The 19,963-nt window shown below is 41.2% G+C and overlaps 1 protein-coding gene across 2 annotated transcripts in view; it reads right to left on the bottom strand.

Moving 5' to 3' along the window:
* Positions 1 to 103: 103 nt before the first annotated feature.
* krt222 (keratin 222) overlaps positions 104 to 19,963 on the bottom strand; it is a 28,108-nt gene continuing 8,248 nt past the window's right edge. For both annotated transcript variants that reach the window (XM_020712817.2, XM_011494044.3), the window contains exons 3-10: positions 18,339 to 18,421; positions 15,776 to 15,929; positions 12,888 to 13,166; positions 9,033 to 9,158; positions 8,160 to 8,380; positions 5,206 to 5,423; positions 5,037 to 5,139; positions 104 to 2,842 (exon numbers count right to left, since the gene is read on the bottom strand). In XM_020712817.2, coding sequence (XP_020568476.1) covers positions 2,629 to 2,842; positions 5,037 to 5,139; positions 5,206 to 5,423; positions 8,160 to 8,380; positions 9,033 to 9,158; positions 12,888 to 13,166; positions 15,776 to 15,929; positions 18,339 to 18,421 — 1,398 coding nt within the window. In that variant the 3' untranslated portion in view covers positions 104 to 2,628. The remainder of the gene's footprint in view (positions 2,843 to 5,036; positions 5,140 to 5,205; positions 5,424 to 8,159; positions 8,381 to 9,032; positions 9,159 to 12,887; positions 13,167 to 15,775; positions 15,930 to 18,338; positions 18,422 to 19,963) is intronic.

The following is a 19,963-nucleotide window of genomic DNA, read 5'->3' as shown; positions in this document are numbered from 1 at the left end:
GGGGGGTAGATCTCCTATCGCCTTTCACCTCAGCATAAAAGCAGGAAAGCAGTGAGGTTTTGTGATGCAGAGTTCTCGTAGAAAAAAACCACAACAGCCTGAATTCATTTCCTCTTTTTCTGAAATGATAAATCTTTATTTAAAAGCATCAAGGTTTGTTTTTCTGAAGTCACAGAGCTGTCAAACTGAAGCAAAGCTAGGTGAAACACAGAGATTCATGAACATCCTCCACCTGGTTTGCAGTTTATACCTTAACTGATGGGGGGGGGGGGGGGGGGGCATTTGCAAACACTGCCCCCCTGTGGCTCACAGGGGGAAGTCAAAAAATGGTAACTGAGCAGCGATCAGCATCAGCATCAAACCTGACACTTTCGGCAGAAAACCTCCAGGAGAAGAACTGGTCAAGGAGAAATGTGCCTTTGGGAATAATTCTGGAGCATAAATCTGAGGATATCAACAAGGGAGGGGTATAAACGTGGGAAAACCAGCACTGTTTGACAAAATGAACGTGTAGATGAAGTTGCTTTAGATCAAAAATGATAAACCCCTCTATGGCAACTCAGACAGTCTACACCTGAATTTTTATTTTTTCCAATAAATATATTATTGACATTCTTATGTTAATAATATATATATTATTCTTTAAGCAATATTTCTTCTTCTTGTTTTTGTCAAAAAAAAGTTTTCCAGATGAAATAACCTTTTTTTTCTTTGATCTTTTTCAGTATTTTACTTCTTTTTAAAGAAAGGGTCGTGTCGATGAGGGAAAAAAACAATAAAGTTTAACAAGCTGAAAAATATCAACAACTTTTGGTAAATTTACTTTGTCTTTTAGTTTATTTTGGTGAACTTTAAGATCAGTCCTTGGTTAAATTACCGTTATATAAAATATGTATTACCTTTTAGCATTCGACAGGAGAATTTACAAACTATGAAAATTCATTTCCACATAAAGTAGGACTTTTTACAGAAACACAGAATGAATTGTCCTTCCTTGGAAAAAGAGGACAAAAAATGAATAAATACGCTGATCTTGATATCTATCTCCTGTTACAATATTTTATGTATGAATATTTACCCAACAAAATTATAAAACATGAATGCTTTGACTTTAGCACTAAAACTGTTAGCATTAGCTGGTTTGTCGCTGTTAGCTAGAATTCTATTGTCCTCACATCATTTTTTCATCTGCAATAATCTCTTCCAATTACTTTCCTGTCCCCCTAATACATGTATTTTTCTTTTCTCACAGCCTCATTATGATTATAATGATGTTACACAACCTCAGTCCACTGTCGGCCTAGCTTAGCAGCTGTTCCTTTATGATGTCACAGCTTTTACATTTTGCTTAAAACGAGTAATCTTTGTATGTTTTGCAAATGTCTTTTCCTCTAGAGTTGGAATAAATGTCAGATTATTAAAAATGACCCATCTATTAATTTTAATGAGTTAAAACGGTGAGCAAAACCGTCACATGGAATCAAACCCGAGGCGTGAATGGAGGAAGACTATTTTTACATGGCGTCCTCTAAAACACGACTGTCTTAATGCAAAAACATTTAGGTCTCACACGTTTTATCCAGTTTGCTTCAACTTTTTAGACCGTATGTCAATTTTAAGCTGATTTCATTCATATGACACATTATTTTTGTGGTAATTAGGTGGGAAAGTCCAACAAAATGAGTGGTTTTAAGAAAGAAAAAAAAAACAAATCTGCATTTGTATAAAGAAATTAAAATGTAATTATGGATTTATCACCTTGAGATATGAAAAATGGTGTATCTAAGGGCCATCACCTTCTTATAAGTCATGTTAAATTAAATGGGTTTTTTATTATTATTATTAATGCGAAATTTAACCTCAGGAGACACAAGGGGGTGCCAAGTTTATCTTCATTTTTACATCCTTGGTACCAGTAACATTCAGCAGGAGGTGACACACCACCACATGCCCAGCAGAGGTCACTGTAAGCTAAAGCTTCTTCAATGGAGCCATGAAAACATGCTTTAGACACACAACACAGCAACTGGGGTCACCTCAGATTGTCGGTGGCTCAATTCCTGGCTTTTAGGAGTTGAGGAGTCCTCGGGCAAGGCATTTTTTTTCCAAGGAGACTTTACCACCGAAGTAAATCTGAACAGACTTAAACTGCCGTTTATCAAAAATCTGTGCTGAGAGCGTAAAACTCCAGCTTGTCTTCTGTGTTCCCCCTTCAGTTCTTTGCAGAATGATGTGATTTTGCCTTTTGACTGACATGATTCTCATACAGTTCTTCAGTTAACGGCACCGCTGCGCTTTTGTCTACAAGCTGAGCCTTCACCTAAACCAGGATTAAAAGCCACAAAGTTGTAACTGTAATCTCTTTATCCCATGAAGACTTACTGAAGCTATCCGAGACACTTTCTCCACCTGTAGGATGACAGAACAACATGTTTTAGACTTGAAATCTTTTGGTGTTTGCAACTCGCGAAGGTTGTCACGATTACTCATGGGCTCGTGTCTCAGCCTCAGGCCTCAGCCGTGGAGCAAAGTTCGCTGACGGTTGCGTTTGAAAAAGCGGGATGAGAGTGGGAGGCGTCCCTTGCTCAGTTCTGCATTCTCACCATCACCGGCGGGGCGGCGATAGAGTCACTGCGTGATGGTCGAGATGCTACGAGACCTCTTCATGACCAGGCGCACCTCCACATCGGGGAGGCTGTCCTGCTTGGTCTGGGCGCAGCCTTCGTCTGCCGCCGCCATGTGCAGGTCGAAGCGCAGCGACACCGACTTCTTCCGCAGTTTGGGATTGCCCCTGAAGAAGGAGCCCTCCCACTGCCTTATCACCATATCCACCTTCTCCGTCCTGTCAAGAGAAAACCCGATTAGGACATGTAAACAGAGGAGAAAAAAGCCACATTTTTTATCATTTCAAATGCAAAATTCCTTAAAAAAGTACTCCAGCTTTTGGTTTGCATGTTAGACGGAGCCTAACTTTACATAGCAACCAGCATGGCAAAAAAATAACAAAAAAGGGCTATTGTGTCATGAAGAACCCTGACTTCCTCCTGGAGGCCCTCCCCTTCCTGAGGTCTCCTGCGAGTCACAGGTGTTCTGAATGATGTTTATTCTGTTTGTCTATTTATACGGTGTCTGTTCTTGTTTCTGTGTCGGAGGGTCTTTTCCTCTATGCTCCTGGTTTCATTTGTGGTTTTGGCATTAAAGCCTTTATCGAGTTGTAAACTGAATCTGGGTCGTTTCTTCCTGCTCCTGGGTCTCCTCCCTTGAATTGGCTGTTACACATTGGTAATACTGTAAATTCAAATAATATTAGGATGTCTTTTTCTAAGACAAATTTGAACAAAATACAAGAATAAGAGTTTTAGTTGGACCCCCTGTTAAAAGCCCAAGATAAAAAGCTTTGGAAGGGAGCTCCAGAAAACCGATGTAAAGCAGAACATTTTGATAACTTTCCTTTTTTAGTGTCTTTTTTTGACAAATATAATTCTTAGGATGTAATCTGCCAAAATGAGTTTGCAAACATTTACAAAAGGCATTTATGTGTCTACGCTGTGAAGTCTCACTTTGAGTCAAAGTGGCAGCCTTCATGAAGGTGGTGGACCATAGCAACCATCTGGTTTTTTCCATATTTTGGAGCGTTGCATTTGTGTGATTATTTTCATGTCTCTACCTTAATAAAGACAATTTTGAATTTTTCATAGCAACCAACATTTCCGAGTGCTAAACCCACAATGTTAACATTATGACATATAGGTACTGTGTGTTAATACTAGGACGCATAAGGAAATAAATATTCAATGTAAACTTTTATTTTCCGAGGACGGTCAACCGTCTCTGTGGGATCAAAACCGTTCTTCCAACTTCTAAAGACACGGATCGTTACCAGGGTAGGATTTCTACAGAAAACTGTAATTTACAAATAAAAAAATATAAAAGATATTTGTCAGTACTTCTAAAAGAGTATATCCCATGGTCAAAAATGAAATGTTTTTACAAAAAACACTGAGCTGCACCTCAGACCCTGCAGGCCTCAGTGAGGACTTCAGAAAAGTTAAAGTTCATTGAAGTAGAAAGAAATAATAAACTGTTTGAGCATGTTGCCATGGGAACACAGATTAAGATAAACTCAAAGAAGCGGAAAGCTAATGGTTGAGATGTGAATTTGTAACCCAAAACCAAAGTGAAGCCAAAGACAAGCATGGCTGTTGACAAGCACGATGGGGGACGGGTCATGATGTGGGCTCGTTCCAAAAGACTGACAGTCGTGGCACATCTCGACAATTTGAAACTTCAGTGATTTTATCCACAGCCCTTTTCACTGAGGCTTTGTCCTATAAATGATGACGTCACCTAATGACTTAACGTTTGTTCACCTAAAGATGCACTGATAACAATTTAAGACGTTCTTTTATGATGGACAGAGACACTGTTCCAAATGTCTGCATTTTTGAAGTTGGGTGAAGATGACGGCCAAAAGACAAATGAGGCTGGAGGTTGATGAGTCATTGTGCATCTGTGAAGCTCCCTTGGCTCATTATATAAGTGCGTTCGAGTTTGTTAGGCTTCGTCTGTGTGTGGCTGGAAACACCTGAAGCACAGAAAAACAAATCCCGCCCATGTCTGGTCTAACAATAACAGCAGCCACTCCCTGAACCCGAACATTAGCCAGGCAGTCCACATCAAACAGCAGCCAGGCGAGGAAGAACATTCCCAGTCAATGCCACGGCACGTTACTCATGGGAACTAAAGATTTAATTGTGTGTGTATCTTCTCGGACAAGTGAGAATGATTGCTCTTGGAGGTTGCTCGGTTTGTCTGCTGCACCAGACATCGCCTTGTCTAATGAATGTGCTGCTGGAGGCTCAACAGAGCCTCAGAGGTGCCATTCGCTTGTTATTTTTAGGATCAAAATCAAATAAAAGCTTTGATGTTATGCCGCTGAGCAGTTTAGACAGTCAGTGGAAAATGGTTCCATTTGGGGTCGATCCAGAGCTGCTGAAGGGCAGATCAATGGATGGGAGGAGGGGATGATTACTCACTCGATGGTGCCGTGACCTTCTGCGCTCTCACGCATCACGTTTCCCTGAAGGATCTCCTGAGTCTTCACAGTGCAGATTGGCAGGTCTTTGTCTGGCTCTGGCTCTGCAAGAAGACGCAGGAATAAACCATCAGAAGGAGATGCGACGTACGAGCGCCCGTGGCTCCTACCTGTGAGGATGACCAGGCTCTGCTGTCTGTACAGGCCTCTCTTCAGGCCGTTTTCAGCAGGGAGCAGTGAGGAAGTCTCCGGCAGGGGCTCGGACTTTGGTTCGTCCGGTGTGATGGCGGGGTCGCTGAAGCCGTTCACCACGTCGCTCTCCTTTGTCTCCACCACCAGAGACCTCCACGGACGCAGACCCATTGGCTGCCCATTATGACTCATATATCTGCGCAGAACGAGCATTTATACTGTAAAGATCTGCAGAATGTAAAGCAAAATGTCCCAAAATGGCCACTTGGGGGCATTGGGTTCTTCACCAGACACTGGATAGTCTTTTTTTCCCCCCAAATTCAATTCAATTTAATTTTATTTGCACAACCCAAAATCACGACAACAGTTGTCTCGATGGGCTTTGTGTGGATAACATAAAATAAAAAGGATCATGGATACATACAATTCAAAAGACAAATTCTAAACTGAACCAACTAAACTAAACTGGACATCCCTGCCCTTAGACCCTCCAAATGCCACCATTTTAGGCTGACATTCGTGTCCCTGGTTCAGGTTTGTTACCGCTGTCTGACTGGAGACACATGAGCCCAAAGTCTGAATCCTTTGGCCTGTGGGCCACACCTGATCCAGCAGAAACCCGCCGTAAACTCCAAGGCTGCAGTGGCACAAAAACGTCTGAACTCTCGACAGCACGCACAAAAACCAACTGCTCATGATTTATTTACTGGATTACGTCTGTTAAACCGGCACGGCGGTGCGTGCAATCGGAACGCTCCAAAAAGCCAGGAGGAGTCCATAGGTGGAGGCAGCACCCAGAATGGGACTTCTCCAACGTAAACTGCGGTTTTTTTGTGTCGATGTTTGCCACGTCAGAGGAGCAATAGGGAGAAACATCCCACAAGAAACGGCTGCGGTCATTGTTGCGAGGAGAGGTGTGGACGCCACAAAAGGTGATAGAGCAACAAAACTTTCTCTACTCGTGTAAATACGTTGGCAAAGATGATTGAAAAAAAAAGGACTGTGGCATATCTATGATAGTATCTGCATAGATCTAGCATTTGGCAGCCATAAGAGCGGAAATAAAACGACATGAAATGATTCATATCAACCAAAGCATTGTTGCATGCCTGAAGTTGATGATAATCTATTGTAGTTTTATCTATGCTACAGTTTATTTTTTAATTATCTCAGCAAGTAATTTTTCCATCACCATGACAACCTTAAATGCATCATGAATGTTTGGTGGCTTTGAAGGACTATGGTTTTCTAGACGCCGTGTCCACTTGTAAGATCGCTATTTTTGGAATGTGGCTATTGAAAAGTTTTGGAAGAAATGGGAAAATGTATCACAAAAATGCTGGATGTTTGTGTTTGGTGGATGATTTCCTTGTTGCTCTTCTGCAATATTTTCTATACTGTTGGAACGCCTGTTTATTTCCCTCGACATGCTGCCAGATTCGTCAGGAAGACAGATTTGAAAGATTCATATAACAGAGAAACACAATTTTTTTTGTCAATTTAAATTGAAGGTTTTGGGAGAAAGCCCCTAAAACCAGAGTACAAAAGTTCAACGTAAAAATGTTTCTTTAGGGTGATGCTGGATTTTTATTTTTTATCACGGTGATTTTGGAAAATAAATGCTTCGTGTGGCAGTTTTGGTGCGTTAGAACATTTTTTTTTTTTAGAGATAAATGACCAAATTGAAAGATGAAGTAGTAAAAAACAAACAAACAGATAAGCATTTACAAATGTGTACACATGGTAGTGCATTGCATAACGAGTGGAAACCGTCATTGTGTGCAAAACTATTTCCCATAAAAAGATCCGTGGGAAATTGTGTTTTATTCCATATCATTGCAAAAACAAACAAACAAAAAGGTTATTTAAAGGACTCAAGACAGACACTTCTTAAAGAGGGCAAACAAACTCCCCAAAGCAGGGAAAAGAACATCTGAGTTACACAACTACCACGATTCAGCCTTTTTTTTTTTTTTACAGAAAATTTAATTTTTTGCAATGAAAGTATGATTCATTTTGTGATGCAAATGTAATCTGTGAGGCATGCATGCATTGACAGGGCCCCCCATAGTTCTTATCATATTTTTGTAGGCAGTTTATTATGCAAAGTACCCACTGTAATTACCCCTGATCTAAGCGTACTACATGAAAGTTCCCTTCTGTGAGGCATGACGGTGGTAGAATCATGGTTTATGCTTTATTTTAGCTGCATCTCGACTGAACCAGGTTGCTCTCATGCTGAACAACTTCTGAACTGTTTCAGTGAGTTTCAAGAAAAATGTTTTTGACAACTTTCTTTAACAAATAAAAAAGCAATGAGAGCATCAGAGTTTTCTGTCTTTGAAACCTCAACGGCTCTTTCTGCGTGCGTGCAAACCTCCACTTACAGTTTCAAATCAAGACTGAAAGTTGTTTTAAAATGTAAGACTTTGGCACAGGAACTTTTCAGTATAATCGTTTTTGCTCTTTACGCATTTAGAAAGCAAAGTGCTGAGACAGAAGTCAGGAATGCTTGTTTTCACAAGCATCTGTGATTGTTTTGATTGCTGTCGCGCACTCAGGAGCTGCTCTCAGATTTGAAACCAATCTGAATACCAAATCTTTCCATCTTCTATCTGTCTGTCTTCTGTAGCCTATCTAAGAATGCTGAAAACCAAACCACACCTTAGCACCATCTAAAAACATCTCTGTCTCCACCTCATTGACTTCTTGTTCGGCATCCGCACCATGACAAACAGGAATCCCTACAATTATTCTGGAGTTCATGTTGACAAAGCTTTTATCTGATCCAGAGCAGCACATGTGGTTTGATAGTTTGTGCCAGAAAAAAACAATGACACTGTCTTCTTGTTTCCTTTGTGCTGTAGAGCCCAGGAGCGCCGTTCCTCAGTGAGGAGTAGAAAACAGTAAAGCGTGAACTTTGAAGCCTCACCTGCCCTCTTCTCGCTCCAGCAGCCGTCGGTACGTCCCGATCTCTCGCTCCAGCCTCATCTTGGTGTTGAGCAGCTGGCTGTGGCGCTGGCGCTGCGTCTGCAGGCCGCTCCTCACCTGCTCCAGCTCGCTCTCCAGCCTGGCAATCACCTGGGAAAGGTCATGGAGCTGGCTGGAGTACATCTGCTGGGTGTTCTGCAGGGACGTCTCCAAGCCTTTTTCCTGGTCACCAAACAGTAAAAAGATCTGGAGATGAAACCTGTTAGCCTAAAAATGAACTGTTTGCTGGGTCTGGTCACCATTTTTAGGGTTGTGGGGTTTAGTTTGGGGTTTTTTTGGGGGGGGGAACTGTTTGTTTTCTGTGTACATTTTGTGTGAATATAAAAAAAGCTTGTGGCTGATTCAGAGGACTGAGGTTCAAAGTACAGCCACATTTTGGTTCAAAACAGCTGCTTCTATAAAGGAGATGGCCCCTTGCAATCATTGAAAATTGTCCATATTTAGTGCTGAAAAATAGGTTTATCAAATTAATGTGAACAGTTCAAAGTACATTTCTCAGTTATCCTTGACTACCAACAGTCACACCTCCCGAGACGACATCAATACAATAACAACAACAAAATCATTAGGGTTTTCACTTTTCACAGACTTCAAGTGAAGTCTTGTTTATAACAAGTCTTTATTATAAACCAAATATGTCAGGAAAAAATGTAACTTTAAAAGATGTACAATAGAAAATATCTGTATAAAGTTAAATGGTCGTATTATGGACAGACAGCGCTTTTCAGTGAAATGACATATTCATGTTTGTAGGCCTGTGGCACTCTTGTGTTGTATTTAGTGTGGGTTTATTTTCATAAGGATGGTCTCCTACCATGGCATGCAGGGTCTCGATCTCCACCTGCAGGGAGTGCCACTGCTTCCGGGCCTCTGCCAGCTCGGCCCGGGCCTCTCTCAGAGCGGCGCTGCCGAGGCTCACCTGCTCCCATGCTGCTTCCTCCTGTAAAAACACAAAAGGGCAATTTGACGAAGACCAATAAGATCGTCATGTCAAGCTTGCTACTTTTTATACAAGAGCAACTCTGATCCTCTATTGATCTATTGTAAAAGCGTTCCCAGTGGTTTTTTAAGTAGGATTTTGCCGTTTTTAGCCAAAATGAAAAACAAATTGTGTCGTTTTCTAGAACATAGTTTCTGCAGAGCAGCAGGAGTTCATCCGAAATCCTCCTTTGAGTATTCAGAAATGGAATTTGGAGATTATAGTACTTGATATTTGTCCTCCATCATCAGAAAAATTCCACAATATCATACTAAAAAACACCAAAAGCAAACTTTTTATTCGAATGGGTCTTTGAAATAAATGAAAAAGTAGTTTGCAAAAGTGACCAGGTTACACTGTGTTAAAGGAAAAAATTCCCAAATTCCCAGCAAATTCCCAGAACAAGTCAAAAGACTTTGCAGCAGCTCTTTCTCCCCACCTTACAGGACCTTGTTTCAATTTGGCGTTTCCTTCAGAGGACGTTCAGCCTCCTGCTGTCAGGAAATCTCAGGCAGCAATAAGCTAAGAGGGTCACAGGAGGACAGAACAGCAGGCAGTAGCAAAAGTCTACTGTCCGGTGATGTCATCAAGGTACCCCAAAAGTTGATTTTTGTCTGTGGGAGATAGAATAACTTTCCTATTTAAAAAACTTTGATAATCAGCTGTTGTGGATGTGTTTTGGTTTTTAGCTTGTTGATTAAAAAAACCACCATAGAAAGACTCAGTTTGATGTTAAAAAAAACACCTACTGCCACAAAGGTAAGAGGTCTGTCTGGACCTGTGTTTCTATTAACATGTGTTTGTCACATCAAGACTTAAAAAGAACTCAACTGTAGAAAAAAGACTTTACTTTTGTGCAGGGCGCCGTCTGAAGGGAAAGTCCAGCATGATCCTACATTTCGTGTCACGACAAAATTTCGACTCTTACCAAGCAAAAAAAAAAAATGAATGGTCGCCATGTCAACATGTTAAATGTGGATCCATTTACATTAACCCTTGTGCTGTCCTAGGCACTTTAACATTGGGAGTTGGGTCATCTAGACCCACTAGACAGTGCTCTGAACCTTTTTTCTTCAATGATTTGTGATCTTCACTGGTGTCCATGGATTACATAAAATCTTTCCACCTTTATCCACCTTTGTCATGGTAGGGAGAACACCTCAATGTGAGGGTGGGGTCATCTAAGATAACACAAAGGTTAAGACAGTGTCTGTTTTTGTTCCCTCTAAGGGGAAACTGTTGGTGGTTTACCTTCCAGTTTACCTGAAAGGTTTGACGAACTTGCACCTAGGCGTGATAAATGTTCACCTATACACCTGCTCTCAGCTGTGGGTCAAATTTAGGTTTTTATGAACTGTTTCAAGATTCAAATTGACATTCTTTGGGTCTAAACGACAATATTGGGGCAGTCTTTTCTGTAGAAAAGCGCCATTGTTGGTCTGTCTTGGTTCATTCAAATATAAAGCAAAGTAGATGAGAAAAAACTGAATTTATTTTAGCTTTATGTGTCATAAAGGTGTGTCCCACCACTCAAATACTTTTTCAGAAAAGGATTTTTTATTTTCGCTGACACCTGAGCGATGGGACAGCAGGTAAAGCAGCGGCGGGTGGTAATGCTGGTCGTTTTCATTTCGCGTTTGGTGAGCAAACAGAAGTGTGTACACAGCTGTGCAGTTCTGACACGCAGTACCGCACGCTGTTCATGTGCGCCGAAGCGGTGAAGCTGCTTCAAAGTGGCTCCGACAATATTTTAACAGTAAGAACAAAAGTAGACTGCAGTTATGCAAGTCATTTTCGACTTAATCTATTTTTCAACAAACCCTCATCTGTTTCAGTCACACGTTTTTTTTTTAAGGAGGAGAATATGAACAAAAGCCAAGGCTTATTCTGCAACAATACATCGTTACTGAATGAATGTGAGATCTGTCATCAATCCAGAGCAGGGAGGTTTTACTGCATCATCTTCATGCAGAAAGAATTAAAGTCATTTGATTTGCTAAAACTAAAAAAAAATCCTTTTATAAGTAAAAATTTTGCATACAGAAATACAACTCAAACACGTTTTTATGCCGACGACACAATTATAGTATGTAAAGAGGAGAATCTCAGGGAAGTTGTGTAAAAATAGTAAAACAGAGTAAAAGAAACTAAAACAATAAACAAACTCTCACTTAATGTTAACAAAACAGAATTAAGGATTTTTGGAAATGGCCATATTCCTGCAGTTTTAGATATAAAAGTTGCTATTGATAATCATGTTTTGGAAAGAGTGACTAAAATTCAGTTCTTTGCAGAAATTATGGACCACAAAACAAGCTGGAACGGATCAGGACTGCACGATCCTTACTGCTCGTGTGTAAATGGTTCTGTCTTCTGTCTGTTTTGTCTGATGGCATTTTACTCCCCGGAGCACAAAGTTTCCGCCTCTTAGCGATACAATTTTACTAACGCAGTTAAAACATCATTAAAAATGAATTTGGCTGCAAAAGTGGCTCCAGTTGTCCGGAGTAAAATGCACCCAGTTCTGCGATCGAAATTACGATCCAACAGAAAGATTAACTCCAAGCCGTGTGGTTTTTCATGACATCATGCGTTGTTGAAATTTCCATTGTCTGTAATATTCTATTATGGGCTATTCTCTTTATTTTGGCTGGAAAAGCTCTGCATTGTTGAGAGAGGCAAAACTTGGGCAAACACCAAGTTTCCGTTGTTTTAAAGGCTCGGACAATCGTTCAGGAGGCAAAACTATGGAGAAATGCCACCGGGAGCTAAACTAATTCAAATTGCTTAACTGTCACAATGTTGACAACAAGAGGACGAGACGTAACATTCATGCAAGCAGGGTTCTGCTGGGGTTTCTGGTACAGATCGGATGGCAACAGCTAAAGCTCAATGGAATTTTCTCTATAATCCTTTAGCATTAGTTGCTAAGTTAGCATTTAGGAGGTCAATCCAAGGGAACGTATTTGTACATGCTGACACGCAATATCTGACTTGTACTACAATAATTTATTGATACACAGACTCAGAAATTAAAAATACAATTGACCCCAAAGTAGTTCAATGTTCTTCAACCAATTTTATCGTTTGAACAACTTCAACTAACTAAAGTACTGAGTGAACGTTTCACTGAAGTTGCAGATTTTATTGCTATATTTAAAAGCGTCATTCCATTTTCCTGGAATTATCCAGCTTCATGTGCTTTTACCTTCAAAGGTGGGACCAATCTGAAATATATTTTTAATACATTAGGAATATATATAACGAGGTGACATAAGGACTTTATTTTATGGATAACTTTACCCAACATGTTTGGCGGTGAATTTATCTAAAGGTCATTGGATTTTGAGTTTTCCTGCCCCGTTTGGCAGCATTTTCCAGTCAATTCTGGACGACCTCCGGCTGTTTTCTGATTGCAGCAGGATGGAGATGGAGCAGGCAGCATTCAGTAGACTTTAACGCAGTGATTCCTGCGGCTGACAATCATTTTGTTTGAGTGTCAGCTGAGGGAATCACAAACTTGAAAATGGAGCTGAAATGAGGGGAAGAGTCGGAGAGTTTACGTTTTTTTCTGGTGAAGGATCAAAGGGAAGCCTGACTCCGGTTTGGCCCGGAGTTCAGGGTGTGTCCTGCTGGCAGAGACCCAGGACAGCATGCACAGAGTAAAGGTGTGGAAGGAGTGATGCGCACCTCGCTGAGAGCCCCTCTTTGGCTTCTGGAAGCTGCTGCAGCTCGGGGACGGTTAGGCCCCACCAAGCCGGGTGGTGGATGTGGGACTGCTCCGAGGCCCGGGGGAGGTCTGCTGTGGTCGCACTGCGCTCTGATCCGGTCGAGGAGCTGGCTAAGCTCCATCCCTGTGCCATCGTCCTGCTCAGCTCCTCCTCCTCCTCCTGCTGCAGATGAAGATGCGGCCGTTGCTAACAAAGCATCGCAGGAGCCGGCCCGCTGCAGCTGCAGAGCCCGGGCCGCCTGCAAACAGCCAACCAGACGCAGGGACGGGGAGGGAGGGGGTGCAAGCAGAGCAAAAGAAGAAACACAAGACAGAGAGGTGAGGGAGGAGAGTGTGTGGAGTAGGTGCACTGCAGAGCCAGAGATGCAGAATTACATGTGTGAACAGGAAGGGGGGGGCTGACACCCTGTCATTAGATGTGTATCTGGGCGGAACAGGTCATCAGACACCTCCCATTTCAACAGCTTTAATAGCTGCTCGCATGATTAGAGCTCAAACAGAAAAGAAAGCGTGTCGGGTCATCCGGAGGGCAGACAAGATCCAGAGATCATGAGTTGGAAACCAGGAAAATAACTGCATGACTCACAGCTGCACGCCATGTTTGATGTTTAAAGAGAAAATCTGCGGATTCAACAAACTAACATCTGGAGTCTGATACGATGTCTTTCCCTGCCTTTATAAGCATTGAAGTAAACAGTTGATAAACTGTACTTTTGTTTTAGATTTTTTTTTTTTAATCAACCCGATTTGCAACTGAAGTGGAGGATTAGTAAAACCTGGTTACACCTTTCATTGACGGGAGCAGCAAAGGAGTGGAAAGGAAAGTTTCATAAAAAAAAGACTTGCTAGTCCAAATAGTAAATAGGCAGCTGCACTCCTTGTACCTCTTTTGCCCGTTTACCAGTTTGCAATCCTACTGAAGTGAACGGCCCCAGAGTTCACTCTAAGTAAACTCCCTCATTCTCAAATGGACCAGAGTTTGGTTGGTCTTCATAACTGTTTAATGACATAAGGAAACAAGGACCTCTGTTGGGGTCTTTGATGACTCCCAAATGAACCCTGGTGCAGTTCAGTACAGTGAGAATGCAACTGGACTACGATAAAGACTGCCAGAAGCACTAATCTTAACAACCGTCTTTTTTTTATTCATACTGTTCAGGTCAGAGCTCATTGTGGGGCAATACTGTTTCATAACAGGCAGCTGTTGGAACTGCATGAGGGCTTGATGGGGTGTTTGTCCAGTCAAGTGTGTAGATAAATAAATGGAATAAAAAACAACAACATTTTGTTAGATTTTCCACACAACTTAATTGAATTTTGAAACTATCTCTCTAGGTTGTGACTATTTTAAGCCATGAAACGGTGAAATAATATGAAGTGTACTACTTATAAATCTGAATCAAACATCCCATGAAAGTTGTAAAAAACATTGTTGTTTTTTTGCATAATTTGCAAAGGTCCAGGAGTTTCACAGGTTATTATCAACGTTTGCACAACATTTACACATCTGACACAGCGGCTTAAAAGTTTGTCTCTATTGTTGCTTTCATAAATCGTTTCATGTTCTACAAATACTTTGTAGAAATCTGTGTTCACATTGACATTAACGTTTTTTTTCTAGTAGATTTCTGTCAGGAAAGACAAATTCCATTGACCATGAGTGGTTTATGAAAGCAACAAAAGGTACAAACATCCAAGTGGGAGAATAGTTTTGCAAGGCACTGTAGGTCACACTCAGAGAAACTGGAGCAAAAAGTAGACATGGAGTTCAGTCACCATTATGCCATGATCACTCTTTTTTTGCCTCTTTGGGATGATAAATTTGATCAGGAATGGAATGAGACTAAACTTGAATATTTGTACATAGATAACAAATTTGCATCATCTAATCAACTTAAACAAAACTTTAACTTGACCAATTCACACTTCTATAGGTACTTACAAAATAGACGTGACCATAAATGAACATGACCTTTGTGACATTTTCAAAAGTCCCCCTGGCTCCAGACATTTGGTTTCTAGAATAGTGCATTTATTTGATGACAGCACCAGGGTGAAATCAACAAAAATGAAAGATGCTTGGTGCGAGGAGTTGGGCATAGAAATCTCAGAATCAATGTGGGAAAAGTGCTTATCCAAGATTCACTCTTGCTCTGTTAACAGCAGACACTACCTGATACAATTTAAAATCATCCATCGGCTCCACTACTCCAAAGCACAAAATATATCCGTCAATCACTCCCATTTATGATACATGTAAAATATCGGAGGCACATTGGCTCATGCTTGTTGGTCTTGTCCCTCATTTGTTGGCTTTTGGAACAGAATATTTGACTGGTATTCCAAAGCCTATGGTTGCTTTATTCCATCCGATGCAGAGCTTGACATTTTTGGGTGCATACGTACTAGAACTAACCCGACTGTCATGCAGCAGCCACTAGAAGTTTGGTTGATGACTTGCAAAAAGAGAAATTTTGCGAGAGTAGAAATTTACGGCCTCTCCCTACTTTACAGTGTGGCTCGCTGACATGCTATCTCACATTCATATGGAAAAATTCGCCGTGTCAGGATCGCTTCAGTTAATGTTCACAATAAACTCTGGACACCATTTCTAAATCACTTTCAGAAAATTAAAATTATTTAGTTCTGTATTGAGACTGCATTTTTCATTCTTCTTTTTATTCCCTATTTGGACGGCCTGTAAATATTGAATAGAATGTAACTGGCAATTATTTATTTACTTGTATTTTTTCATTCTGCTTTATAACGGTCAAAAGAGCAACTGAACTGTTTGTCTATTTGAAAACGAAAATAAAACATTTTTAATAAAAAAGCAGACAGTGAGAACCTCAAACTCTCGATGCATCTCCTGCAGCTCCATCATGGAGCGGTGACAGTCGGCCTGCAGCATCATGGAGCTCTGATCCGCCTTCCTCTTAGACTCACGAAGCAGCGCTGCCTGTCGCTCCAGACGCCTGGTGTTTCTCTCCTCTGTCTCACACCTGCAGGAAGGTGATGTTTTAAATAAATTTAACCACTAAGAGATTTTAAACAAATCAGCATTTTAAAAAAAAACAGCTCCTGAACAGGAACTTCAAAACAAGTTAATCAACAAAAGATTTATCAGAATTTCAAAAATGGTATTCTTGCACAAAAATGAATCATAAATGCTGAAATAAAACTGCTGATTGTCCTGGTTTTACTAAAGCAGAACTGTTGTTTTAAAAACCATTTATCATGCAAAATCCTTTTTTGAGCCTTTAAGTGTATCAAAATGTTAATTCCTCCCGAGAAACAACCCCAAAGTGGTATTTTGATCCATCCACCCATTTCTGAGTATCCCTCTAAAACCCTGCGCTCTGAGCGCCAGCCCCTCCCAACCCACAAAAATGAGTGGGTCCTCATGAGCTGACTTAGACCAGTGAGGAACCGCCCCTTCCAGGAAGAGTCTGCCCTTCCAGCACTGCCCCCCCCCCAGGCTAACACCCACTTTCTCCAAGGAGCTAGCAGTGTTTGACAAAAACGCTTACTCTTTCTATGCACAAACATCCATCTCTGCAAAAGTTGTTGTTTGTTTAGACACGCTAGGTTGACGTCCTGAAATGGACGACATCCACACGGGGCAGATGGCGGTGCCACAGAGATCAAGTCATCGCATTTCCGGGTTGGAAAATAACTCAGGAAAATAACTAATATTGAATAAAAAATGTGTTTCTTTGTGTGCTAAAGGTAATATATTATCATATACATGGATACATTTTACTGTAAAAGGCTTAAGACTAGCATGTTATGGACCCTTTAAGATCCTTAATGACAGAAACTGAAAACAGTTAAGGAGAAAGATGCAGATTATAATAATAATAATAATAATAATGGATTGGATTTATCTGCGCTTTTCAAGACACCCAAAGCGCTTACATTGTGTCCATTATTCATTCACTCCTCATTCATACTTGGTGATGGTGAGCAACTGTTATAGCCACAGCTGCCCTGGGGCAGACTGACAGAGGCGTGGCTGCCATTTCGCGCCTCTGACCATCACCGGGATCATCCATGCACATTCACACACCAGTGGAGCCACACTGGAGGCAAGGAGGGTGAAGTGTCTTGCCCAAGGACACAATGACATTTTGGCTGGTTGGGGAGCGGGGATCGAACCGCCAACCCTTCGATCATTGGACGACCCGCTCAACCACCTGAGCCACTGTCGCCCGATTGTTTGCTGATGATAAAGTTATTTATCACTAAGATTGTGCAGATTTTTGGACAGCACAGATCAACATCAAAAGATGGAGAGTTTTTCTGTTGCACTACAACCAGAACCCGATTAATACAAAGTATTGACCATTTAGCTCAAACCAATGAAGCAGTCCCCAAAGGCAAAGTAGTGGCAGCCAAGCACTAAATTAGATACATTTTTTTGTTTTGTGAAAAATGAAAGGCGCTATACAAATCAATAAAGTTTGAAGTTTATTTGTTGATGTTCTGCATTAACAAACACACATAAATTGTGTGTTTAAAAAAAAACATTGACTTAATTTTTCAACTGCCACGTTCTATAAGACATTTAATATTTTCTGTGGAGTTACTGTCAAAGAGTAAAACATTATTTATTAAAGTCCCACTCCGATCAACGTTTGCTTGGAGCCCATTACACTACCAACCCAACATTAGCATTGCAACAAAAATGGGGAACTATCCAAACATACATTTTTAAGCCAGATGCCAGCTCGGACGAGGAAAACACAGACGTTCATGGATCTAATCACCTACAATCAGAATGGAGTAGAGCAGGGAGCTTGTGGCTTGCCATTATAGGTTCTCCGTCACATTTACAAGCTTTTCCAACTGCAGTAAACATATATATATGTGTGTGTGTATACTCAGAAATGTACATTTTAAGTTGAATTTTCTCCACATATGTCACCCATCATGAGAAAAATGCAACAAGAACAGGAAAAAAAAAACTAAACTAAGTACACGATTTTCACAGGAGAGGGTCTTTAAAGCCAGCTCGCCCTAACAGCAAGTTGGCTTGCTCCAGTTTCAGAGAAAGTCAATGATCCTTAATGGCCCACAGTGAGTCAGACAGCGCTAAAAAAAGAACCGTTGTCACCTTCGTCCTGAATGGGCTACTAGGGGAATGGGATGTGTGTGTGGGGGGGGGGGGGCCTCGGCATCGATACAGAAGTGAAAAATGCCAGCGATGCACAAAGTCCTGTCTGGATCTGTGCTCTGTCTGTCTGAGTCAAGTGACTGGAAGAGTACAAAGTCAAACATTCAGATGTGCGTCAATAAACCAAACGTGCCACATTGGATCACGTTGGATTCTCTGTTAAGATGTTAGTTTAGTGTTTCATCAGACATGTAAAAAGGAACTGTCAGGAAGAAAAAAGAGGAATCCAGCTGACCTGGCTTGGATGACCGCCGCTCTGGATCTCATGCTGTCCGACTCCAAGGCCAGCCGGGCGTTTTCCATGAGTAGTTTACCGACCTGACCAGAAACAGCATATGTTCTCTGTCACACACTGTCACACAGCTACTCTGTTGTTTTTAAATCAAACATACAACACAGGAAGTGAAAGTTTGTCATGACCTAATGGTAACTCCAGTCTTTTCACACCCAAGATTTTATTTCAGAAACTTCACAATTTCTTCTTCAAATTGTTGTAATCACAAAAGTTTTTGATATATATGCATTTCTATTCTTTGTGTGCCACGAAAAAACCCTGAGATTGACATTATTATACTCAGAATCTATAAACTAGATAAAGGAAATAGATAAACTTGAAACTTGCTGTGACTCTTTACTGGAGTGTTGACTGGAGTGCATTGTTCTTTTGCAAATCTATTCATCCATCCATCTTCCAAACCTGCTATATTCCTTATGAGGTCATGGGACTACCGGACTCCGTCTTGGCCACTGTTAGGCAAAGGCGGAGTATATCTTAGGCAGGTTGCTAGTCTGTAGCAGACTGGGGTGGTATCCCTTAAACCTAAGGGACAATTTAGAGATACCAATCAACCTATGCGGCATGTTTTTGGAATGTAGGAGGAAGCTGAAGTGCCCAGAAATAACCCCCCACATGTTCGGGAGAACATGCAAACTCCACACAGTACGGTCCCAGCCGGGGTTTGGACAAAGGCCTTCTTGATGTGAGGCAAGAGTGCTAGCCACTACTCCAGCATGCAGCCCTTCCTTTGGAAATCATTTGGCGTCTTTCAAACATGGGGTCATACGTGGATATTTAGTGGGATTCAGACCTGGACCCATTGGTGGCCACTTTCGAGTTTTCCAGCACTTTGTCTCCACTTCTTTCTTGGTGAACTCTGAGGTCAGTTTAGATCATTTTTCTATTCATTTTTCACTCCACGTTGCAGCCTGAAACCTTCTCAAAGTCTCCAGATTATATGATTCCTTTTCTAACAATCATGAAACCCAGACCTAAAGTCAGAGAAGGAGCTTTGATTCCACCATGTGATTCCAAAGAAACTCCACCTTAGTGAGAATAGTCCAGATACATTCTCACCCAGATACCTTCTTGCTTAGGTACATTCTAACTTTTTGTTTGATTACATTTTTATTGTAGCACACTGTTACTCAGGGCCCTGTCATTGTCCAGGATGTACCCTGCCCTCACCCTGCAGTAGCTGGATAGGCTCCAGCAGCCCCGTGACCGCAAAAAGAAATAAAGTGGCTTTAGAGGATGGATATACTTTTACTTGTCTTCTAACTGTTATACTTGGTCACATTCACACACGTGTTAATTATCACACTGGTGATGTCTTTATTTCGGCAACCACCCCTTTCTGTACTTTTTTATTCGTACACTGTGTATGCTTAATCAGGTGATTTCTTACTCTTGTTACACTGTGGTACATTCGTTTTTCGGTACATTCCTATTTGTGCATTCCTACTTGTGCACCTTTTTTACTCAGGGACATTTTTACTTAGATGCTTTCCTACTAGACTACATTCTTTTTCAGTTTAATAAGATGACTTGTAAACCAAAAGCAAATGTAGGGACAGCCTGGT

Source organism: Oryzias latipes, chromosome 1 (genome assembly GCF_002234675.1).
Source record: "Oryzias latipes chromosome 1, ASM223467v1".
NCBI lineage: Eukaryota > Metazoa > Chordata > Actinopteri > Beloniformes > Adrianichthyidae > Oryzias > Oryzias latipes.
The sequence above is the reverse complement of the archived record's forward strand: the minus strand, read 5'-3'. Positions and strand labels throughout refer to the sequence as shown.